Source organism: Mus musculus, chromosome X (assembly GCF_000001635.26).
Source record: "Mus musculus strain C57BL/6J chromosome X, GRCm38.p6 C57BL/6J".
Classification (NCBI taxonomy): Eukaryota; Metazoa; Chordata; class Mammalia; order Rodentia; family Muridae; genus Mus; species Mus musculus.
This window is the reverse complement of record NC_000086.7, coordinates 60,430,118-60,440,858: the sequence shown is the minus strand read 5'-3', so window position 1 is coordinate 60,440,858 and position 10,741 is coordinate 60,430,118. Positions and strand designations below refer to the sequence as shown.

General features: G+C 39.0%; 1 protein-coding gene across 2 annotated transcripts in view; it reads left to right on the top strand.

Moving 5' to 3' along the window:
- The window catches only part of Gm7073 (predicted gene 7073), a 20,149-nt gene extending 15,337 nt beyond the window's left edge, over positions 1-4,812 (top strand). Inside the window, exons 2-3 of one of the 2 annotated variants that reach the window (NM_001382307.1) lie at positions 610-763; positions 3,769-4,812. In NM_001382307.1, the coding sequence (NP_001369236.1) occupies positions 610-763; positions 3,769-4,696 (1,082 nt within the window). In that variant the 3' untranslated portion in view covers positions 4,697-4,812. The remainder of the gene's footprint in view (positions 1-609; positions 764-3,768) is intronic. The other variant, NM_001039240.3, reaches the window with a different exon arrangement.
- Positions 4,813-10,741: the final 5,929 nt, after the last annotated feature.

Sequence of the window (10,741 nt, the reverse complement as noted above, 5' to 3'; positions counted from 1 at the left end):
GTTGGTGGGGGAGTGTGTGTGGGACTTTTGAGATAGCACTGGAAATGTAAATGAAATAAATACCTTATTTTAAAAAAATCACTGAAGACCTAGAAAGATGGCTCAGTGGTTAAGAACTCTTGTTGCTGTCACAGAAGATCTGGTTTAGTTCCTGGCACTCATTTGGTTTACAAGCAATTATAACTCTGGTTTCAAAGTATTTGACACTGTCTTCTAACTTCTTTCAGGTTCCAGACACACAGACATATGTTGAACATAAATACATACAAGCAAATACTCATACCCATTAGGCAAACACTCATATACATAAAGTTAACAAGTTTTTGGTTTTTCAAGACAGGGTTTCTCTGTGTAAAAAAAATAAATAAATAAAAATCTTTGAGAATAGCCAGGCGTGGTGGCACATGCCTTTAATCCAAGCACTTGGGAGGCAGAGGCAGGCAGATTTCTGAGTTCAAGGCCAGCCTGGTCTACAAAGTGAGTTCCAGGACAGCCAGGGTTATACAGAGAAACCCTGTCTTGTTGAGAAAGAGATTTGAAAAGCCAATTTCAAAATGGAAGTAAACTCATTTACCTAACACAGGTTGTAATGATACAATCTTTTTGCAGTTAAAACTACTAAATTGAGAGGACCAAAATTGGATGATTTTAGAAAACGACTTCTTGGTTTTATAGTTGGAATTATGATCATAGCCTTCACCTTTACCTGTTTCTGTCTACTCCATTACAATTGTATGGTTGAGGAGGTCCAGCCACCAGGAGGGTAAGTTTTATGCACTTAATTTAAAAACCTGTGTATGTATGTGGGTGGGTGTAGGGGTATGGTATAGGTGCACAGGTTGTGCTCACATATAGAAACCAGAGGAAGATTTTAGGTGTGTCCTGATCAATTAATTTATGCTTTATTGCATTGAGACAAGGTGTGTCACTCAATCTAGAGGTAGGCTCACAGGCAGGAAGCCCTAGCAATCTTCCTGCCTCTACCTCTCTCGATGCATGTGGGATACATGCATATGCTACCATACACATCTTTTTACATGGGTTTTAAGTGAAAGATCCATGAAGATGAAAGACAGACAAGGGGACAAGCAACTCAAAAATAGTGCATGCTTAAAAAATATTTTATATGTATGAGTGTTTGTCTGCTTATACATACATGCATCGTGTGCATGCAGTGCCCAAAGAGGCCAAAAGAGAGTATTAAATCCCTTAGAACTGGAGTTACAGCTATTTGTGAGCCACAGTGTGGGTTTTGTTAACTAAATCCAGGTTCTCCACAAGAACTACAAGTACTCTTAATCACTAAGGGACATCTCCAGCCCCAATAATACAGGCTTTTATTTGGGAGAGGAGCATTCTTCATAAGAAATCTCTGTTGTAAGAATAAAATCCCATGGGTTGGAGAGATGGCTCAGCAGTTAAGAGAACTGGCTGCTCTACGAGAGGTCCTGAGCTTGATTCTCAGCACTTAACATAACAGCTCATAACCTCCTGTAACTCCATAACTAGGGGCTGCATTACCCTCTTCTGGCCCCCACAGGCACCAAGCACAGACATGGTACAAAGACTTACTTGCAAGTAAAACATTAATATTTATAAACTAAATTCTTTTTTAAATTAAAATACTAAGAGCTTACTGCTTACAATCTGGGATAGCTGTGGGACAGAAAATAGTAGAGAGGATGATTGTGTTTTGTTTGTTTGTTTGTTTGTTTAGTCAGGTATGATGGCACACATGTTCAATCCTAGCACTTGGGAGTCAAAGGGAGGTAGATCTCTATGAGTTTGAGGTCAACCTGATCTACATAGTGAGTTCCAGGGTGGCTACAGCTACAAAGAGATACTCCTGTCTCCACAAAAGAAAGAAAAGAAAAGTCACCAAATAATCATTTACAACTCACAGTTGGTCATGCCCAGTAAGCTATTTAAAGGATGTTAGGTGATTGATAAACATCTTTCAGGGCTGTTTCCTTACTAGATCTTGATAGAGAGAGGAAGACAGGAATCTAGAGAAGTAAGTTACTTTCATTCTGGAAATCTGATTATATTAGTTTCCAAATTTGACACTGTTCCATCAACATGTAGCTTTACATGAATGGAATGGCTGTGGGTAACATAGCTTAGCTTGTTTTGACTATACAAGTGAAAACAGGGAATAGTTGTCATTTTTTGTAAGTATCTCGGGCTTACAGAGGCTGTATCCTCATCCAGAGACTCACGGAGAAGTGTAGGAAATTTTGGATGAGGAAAGTATAGGAAATTTTGGAAGATGATGAAAAGAAAGGGTCATTTTCAATGGCCTCCTAGCCCACTAATATGTTCTTAACTACCAAACATTTTCCCCTTAAGAGTTGAGACCCATAACTCATTTACAAAGATGGGCACCATGTCCACTCTGAGTACTTTTGGATAAAATTGGGAATATATAAAAGCTGAGGATCTCCACCTTTGTCGATATTCACGTATCAGAGATCAATCAAGGGGACCAACTTAGATTGAGATAAATTGTTGTAGGATAACCTGAGGCTAGATGGACAATGAGCTGGGATGTTTGGCATAGTTTTGGTGCAGGTAACTATAGTTGATGTGAGTTACAGTTGCATTGAGTCTAGGAAATGGCCTTTCAATTTAGCCCTTTGTCTTATTGTCCAGTTCTTATATACTTCCGGCCACCTCTTTCACAACACTCCCTTATTCTTAGAAGGGGTGCTATAAGGAACTCTCATGGGACTAGACTCACATCTATCACTTATTTTCTTCATTCTCCACTGTTCAGTGTAAGGAGAGGCTCCTTTGAGGCTGAATCTGCCTTTGTCTGTGGGTATACACATAGGTATTCATACTCGTAGGTATTAAGAAAGCAGTTTGCTATTATGTCAGTTTAATTAACCATCAAAAGTACATTCATCCTGTGGACCTACTACCTCCTCCTACCTGGGTCCTTAGTCAGTCTTACTGGTCTCCTTCTCATCCCCCATACAGAGAATCTAGAATCCATTCAGAGAACAGTTTGCCCCCACTCCCTCAACAGTCAAGCTGTTATTGCGTAGGTGGGCATATCTAGCTTTCCGAATGGTTTCTTTATACTCCCTTTATTCCAGTTAATCTTTCTACATCCCACATAGTCATCTCTTCAATTCTCACACAACCTGCCCTCTGTCTCTGTCTAAACATTTCCACTCACAGTATTATCCTCCACTAATTTCTTTTTACCTTTATTCTACTATCCTCCCTTCCTAAGGTGTACACACACACACACACATACACACTGGCTATTTGTTTCTTGGGTTGCACAGATATTTCACTAGATATACAGTACTAAGGCTAGAATCCTCATATAAGAGACAACAAGTGACATTTGTCATTTTTATCTTGAATTACTCATGTAGAAATCCATCTATTTTCCTAGCAAATTTCATTTATTTTACATCTAAGTAATGTGTGTGTGTGTGTGTTTGTGTGTGTGTATGCACGCATCATGTCTTTATTATTATTGACAACTTTGTGTCCATCTATACATGGACAATAAATACCTAGTGTCTTTGAAATAGTAAAAATACTCTTTAAGGAAGGTTATTTATCATGAATTCATATACATGTGCAACAACGAGTTCAGCTCTCAGCACACTGTACATTTTAGTTATGTTTACTTTTCCTATGGGGGGGGAATCCATATTCTGAGCTAGCATTATATTTTCTGATGATAGTAATAGTACATTTTATTTTAAATTGTCATTTTATTTAAATGCCACGTTTTCTGCATTTCAGGCTCAACAAAGAAAATATGGAAGCTATTTCATCCTGGGTATCCAAAGTATCAGAGTATCAACCTGATATGATAGTTGAGGACATTCTAGAAACTCAACCTCTGCTATTAAACGTAGACCAAACATCAGCGCCCTTATGTCCAGATAAACAGCCCATACCAAACAATACAGCAAAATCAATTCAGGCTTCAAGTCTAGAAAAGCCATGCATACCATCACCTAATGCACAAAAATCAACAAAATGCATAAATATAGAAAAGTCATCTACATCATGCAGTGCAAAATATTCAAATAGGCCATTAAAGTCAAATAGGCCAACTATGTCATCAAATCCCAAAAGATTATGTAAGTCATCTCACCTGGAAAAGACATATAACAAATGTGGCCTTAAAAAGTCAAATAAGCTCAACCATGCCTGTAAATTTGCTAACTTCAATTCATCCTGTTCAGATAAGCAAGCCACGCCTTGGCTATCTGTTCTGAAATCTTCAGCTAAGCAAACCACACAATCTTCTTCTTTAATCTCACATGATCAAATCACACCCACCAAACCACGCAGAATAAAGAAACCCAACCTGTCACATGGACATTATGAGGTTAAAAGGTCAGTGAATAGAAGAAAGCCTTTGTTACCCATGCCTACCACAGCCAAAGTTTGCCGACATTATAAGGATAAATGCCTTGTTTGCAATAATTCTGGATTTCTTCTCAGTGATCTTTCAGGGGAAGAGAAGAATAATGAAGAAAAACTTTATGGTTCAATGAAAGTGAAGCCACATCATAACCCTTTCTATGATACAGGATACAAGTACAAGACTTACGAGAAAAGTGTGAGCAACGATACTATGAAAGAGTGTGATAGTGAAGACAGTAATTCAGAGATAGTCCTTATTTGTGACATAAGTCATGATAATATCACAAATAAGTAACCCTTCCAATATTAAGGATTTAAACAAATTGATCTACATACAGAATATCCACATGTAATCAGTGTTGAATATAGAGCTATCTATCTCAAAGATGATTAAATGCATGGCATTACAAATTATTGTTGTATTTATCATTGCATGTCGGGGAACAAAATTCATCTGGTATATCATTTTCTTCATTTAGTGTATCTTATTTAGATGTGTTCAATTAAATGGGAATCATATTCTACATGCACATACAAATCTAGAACAAAATTTTTGGATGGATATTCTGAACTGCTGTTTCCTTGAATTAGCTCTCAATAAAAGGCCCAATTTGGCATTATTTACTTAACTTTTTTTTTTCATTGCTGAGGCTTAAACCTTGAGTATCTTGTGTTCTAGTCAAGTGTTCTACCAATGAGCTTGGTCATTAAATTTTTATTTTATGTGTATGGGTGTTTTGCCTCCATATAATGCCTGTGTACTACTTGTGTACCTGGTGCCTAAGGAGGCCAGAAGAGGGCCTTGGATTCCCTGGGATGGGAGTTATAGACAGTTATGAGCTACCATGTGGATGCTGAGAATAGAACTTGGGTCCTCTGGGAGAGCTCTCATCCGCTGAATCAGCTCTTAAGCCCCTGGAAATATATTTTTTAATTTTTATTTTTAGAGTTGTGGTCAAACTCGATTCTGTGCATACTAGGTAAATATTTCACCAGAGAACTATATTCCTAGTCCCTGAAGTAGTTTTAAATTTGGGGGTGGGGGTGGGGGAAATGTGTGGTAATGGGTTCCAGAGTGTTGCATAGTTAGGAAAGTATTCTACCCCTGAGTAACATCTCCAGGACTATGTGGAAACCTCACAGTTTAAGACTGTGTCTTTCTCTATGTGACATAATGCCTGATGGAAATAGCTCTGCACTATAGATTAAATGCTTCTATATGGTTGAAATGTAATGCTGCATATGATGGTTTGGGAATCTTCAGTCCTTGGGTGTCAATACAATCATGAAAAACAGTCATCATAAATGAGAATAAGGAGCTGAAGAGCTTTGTATCTACCCTGTGAGACATTAGCACAAAGAGTTCCATCTACAAATTACAGAGATGGTCCTCACTAGACATTTGCTGTGCCAAAATTAAATTTGGACTTCCCAAACATCACAACTCTGAGAAGTAAATTTTGCTACTTACTAGCAACTCAGTTTATGTTATTTTGTTATAGACTCTAAACTGACTCTTAATAATGCTTGTCTCTAGATGATTTAGAAAAATCCCTGACAACCAATTCTAACACCAGCCCCTCCTCTTGGGGTTGCCACCTAAACGGAGGGCCCAACCTACAGCACACACTCCTGGAACTCTCTGATATCAGTCTAAAGGTTGGAATTAAGTCATCAGCCAACTTACTGTAGCTAATAAGGGCAAAGGTCCCATGGTGAGAACTACACATTGATCATAAATATTAGAATGGAGTACATGTTAGGCTCCAAAGGAAGACTAGGGCTAAAACAGTAAAATTGGGGGCTGTAGAAATGGCTCAGCAGTTAAGAGCACTTAACTACTTTAGCAGAAGACACAGATTTAATTTCCAGCCCACGTATGGCTATTCACTTCAGTTCCAGGGGACACAACCTCCTCTTCTGGCAGTTCTCTGCTCCTTATGTGCCGGGGGCTATGGGACCACCTTGTGTATGCTCTTTGGTTGATGGCTTAGTCTCTGGGAGCTCTGGAGCTCTGAGGCGTCCAGGTTAGTTTACACTGTTGTTCTTCCTATGGGGTTGGAATCCACTTCAGCTCCTTCAATCCTTCTCCTAACTCTTCCATATGGGGTTCTGACCTCAGTTCAATGCTTAGTTGTAGGTATCTACATCTGTCTCAGTCAGCTGCTGGTAGGGCCTCTCAGTGGACAACCATGCTAGGCTCCTGTCTGCAAGTACAACAATGCCTGAGTAATAATGTCAGTGTTTGGTGCCTACTCATGGTATGGATCCCATGTTGGGCCAGTCACTGGATGGCCTTTCCTTTGGTCTCTGCTCCATTTTTGTCCCTGTATTTCACGTAGGCAGGAATGATTCTGGGTCAAAAACTATTAAGATGGGTGGTGGCCCCATCCCTCCACTGGAGGCCATGTCTATCTACTGGAAGTGGTCAACTCAGTTTCCATCTCCACATTGTTGGGCATTTTGGCTAAGGTCATCCCCACTGAGTCCTCGGAGCCTCTCACAACCCAGGTCTCTGTGACTTTCTAAAGGTTTCCCCAGGCCCCCAACCACACACTGCTGCATATTTCCATTCATTCTCCTGGCCCTCTGGCTTTCTCTTCTGTCTCCCCTCATATGTGATCCTGCTCCCCTCTTTCCCCTCCAACTCCCCTACCCAGGTGCTTCCCTGACTCTGCCTCATAATTATTTTGTTTCCCCATCTAAATGGGATTGAAGCATCCTCACTCGGCCATCCCGCTTGTTAAACTTCCAAAGGTCTGTGAGTTGTATTATGGATATTCTGAACTTTTTGGCTAATATCCACTTCTCAGTGAGTACATACCATGCATATCCTTTAGGGTCTGGGTTATGGTAATGGTTTGTATATGCTTGGCCCAGGGAGTGGCATTATTAGAAGGTGTGACCTTGTTGGAGTAGGTGCATCACAGTGGACGTGGGCTTAAGACCCTCATACTAGCTGCCTGGAAGCCAGTATTCTGCTAGCAGCCTCCAGATGAAGATATAGAACTCTCAGCTCCTCCTGCACCATACCAGCCTGGATTCTGCCATGCTCCTGCCTTGATAATTGACTGAACCTCTGAATCTGTAAGAAAACCCCAATTAAATGTTCTTTTTAAGAGTTGCTTTGGAGCCAGGCGTGGTGGCTGGCGCACGCCTTTAATCCCAGCACTCGGGAGGCAGAGGCAGGAGGATTTCTGAGTTCGAGGCCAGCCTGGTCTACAGAGTGAGTTCCAGGACAGCCAGGGATACACAGAGAAACCCTGTCTCGAAAAACAAAACAACAAAAAAAAGAGTTGCTTTGGTCATGGTGTCTGTTCACAGCAGTAAAACCCTAAGACAGTTAACTCACTCAGTATATTTTCTAGTTTCATCTATTTGCCTGTAAAATTCTTGGTGTCCTCATTTTTAATAACTGAATAGTATTCCATTGTGTAAATGAACCACATTTTCTGTATCCATTCTTCAGTTGAAGGACAACTGGGTTGTTTCCAGATTCTGGCTATTGTGAATAAGACTGTTATGAATATAGTGGAGCATGTGTCCTTAAGTTGGAACATCTTCTGGGTATATACCCAGGAGTGGTATTGCTGGATCTTCTGGTAGAACTATGTCCAATTTTCTGAGGAACTGCCAAACTGATTTCCAGAGTGGATGTACCAGCTTGCAATCCCACCAGCAATGGAGGAGTGTTCCTCTTTCTCCACATCCTCACCAGCATCTGCTGTCACCTGAATTTTTTATCTTAGCCATTCTGACTGGTGTGCGGCGGAATCTCAGGGTTGTTTTGGTTTGCATTTCCCAGATGACTAGTGATGTAGAACATTTCTTTAGGTGCTTCTCAGCCATTCGAGATTCCTCTGTGGAAAATTCTCTGTTTATTTCTGTATCCCATTTTTAATAGGGTTACTTAGTTCTCTGGAGTCTAACTTCTTGAGTTCTTTATATATTTTGGATATTAGCCCTCTATCAGATATAGGGTTAGTGAAGATCTTTTTCCAATCTGTAGGTTGCCACTTTGTCCTATTGACAGTGTTCTTTGCCTTACAGAAGCTTTTCATCAGTTCCCATTTGTCAAATGCTGATCTTAGAGCCGGAGCCATTGGTGTTCTGTTCAGGAAAATTTCCCCTGTGCCAATGTGTTGGAGGCTCTTTCCCATTTTCTCTTCTATTAGTTTCAGTGTATCTGTTTTTATGTGGAGGTTCTTGATCCACTTGGACATAAGCTTTGTACAAGGTGATAAATATGGATCACTATGCATTCTTCTACATGCAGCCTGTCAGCTAGACCATCACCATTTTTTGAAGATGCTTTCTTTTTCTCCACTGTATGGTTTTGGATAATTTTTGTCAAAGAACAAGTGTCTATAGTTGTGTGGGTTTATTTCTGGGTCTTCAATTCTATTCCATTGATCTACGTGCCTGACTCTGTACCGATACCATGCAGTTTTTATAGCAATTGCTCTGTAATACAGCTTGAGGTCAGGGATGGTGAGTTACACACACACACACCAACCCTCCTGAGATGTTCTTTTATTGTTGAGAATTGTTTCCACTATCCTGGCTTTTTTGGCTTTTCCTTATGAAGATGAGAATTTCTCTTTCCATGTCTGTGAAAAATTATGTTCGAATTTTGATGGGTTTGCATTGATTCTGTAGATTACTTTTGGTAACATGGCCATTTTTACTATGTTAATCCCAATAATTCATGAGCTTGGGAGAGCTTCCCATATTCTGAGGTCTTTTTTGATGTCTTTCTTCAGGGACTTGAATTTCTTGTCATGGGGATTTTTAACTTGTTTGATTAGAGTTGCAACAAGATATTTTATGTTATTTGTTAGCTATTGTGAAGGTAGTGGTTTCCCTAATTTCTTTCTCGGCCCATTTATCATTTATATAAAGAAAGACTACTGATTTGTTCGAGTTAATTTTATATCCAGCCATATTGCTGAAGTTATTTATCAGCTGTAGGTGTTCTTTGGTAGATTCTTTGGGTCGTTTATGTATACTATAATATCATCCACAAATAGTGATTTCTTGATATCATCCTTTCCAATTTGTATCCCCTTCATCTCCTTTTGTTGTCTAATTGCTTTGACTAGAACTTCTAGTACTATATTGAATAGATAGGGAGAGAGTGGGCAGCCTTGTCTGTCAGTAAAACAGATTTTACTGTTATTGCTTCAAGTTTCTCTCCATTTAGTTTGATGTTGGCTACTGATTTGCTATATATTGCCTTTACTATGTTTAGGTATAAGCCATGAATTCCTGATCTCTCCCCAAGACTTTTAACATTAAAGGGTGTTGTATTTTGTCAAAGGCTTTTTCAGCATATGATGAGATGATCATGTGACGTTTTTCTTTGAGTTTGTTTATATAGTGGATTATGTGAATAGATTTCCATATATTGAACCAACCTTGCATCCCTGGGATGAAGCTTACTTGATCGTGGTGAATGATAGTTTTGATGTGTTTTCATGTTCTGACTGCAAGAATTTTATTGAGTATTTTTGCATCAATATTCATAAGCGAAATTGGTCTGAAGTTCTCTTTCTTTGTTGAGTCTCTTTGTAGTTTAGGTATCAGAGTAAACTGTGGCTTCATAGAATGAATTAGGTAATGTTCCTTCTCTTTCTATTTTGTGGAATAGTTTGAGGAGTATTGGTACTAGCTCTTCCTTGAAGGTCTGTTAGAATTCTGCACTAAAACTGGCCCTGGGCTTTTGTTTGTTGGTTTGTTTGTTTTCTGGTTGGGAGATTTTTAATGACTGCTTCTCATTCTTTAGGGGTTATGGGACTGTTTAGATAGTTTACCTGATCTTGATTTAACTTTGGTACATGGTATCTGTCATCACCCCTTTCATCTAGATTTTCCAGTTTTATTACATATAGGCTTTTGTAGTAAGATCTGATGTTTGCTTGTTTTTTAATTTCCTCAGTTTCTGTTTTTACGTCTCCTTTTTCATTTTTGATTTTGTTAATTTGAATACTGTCTTTGTGTCCTTTAGTTGGTTTGGCTAAGGGCATATCTATCTTGTTGATTTTTCTCAAAGAATCAGCTCTTGGTTTTGTTGATTATTTGTATTGTTGTCTTTGTTTCTAATTGGTTGATTTCCACCCTTAATTTGACTATTTCCTGCCATCTACTCTTGGGTATGTTTTCTTACTTTGGTTCTAGAGATTTCAGGTGTGCTGTTAAGTTGCTAGTATAGGATCTCTCCAATTTCTTTATAAAGACTATTAATTTTTTCTCTTAGCACTGCTTTCATTGTGTCCTATAAGTTTGAGTATGCTATGCCTTCATTAACATTGAATTCTAGAATGTCTTTATTTCTTCCTAG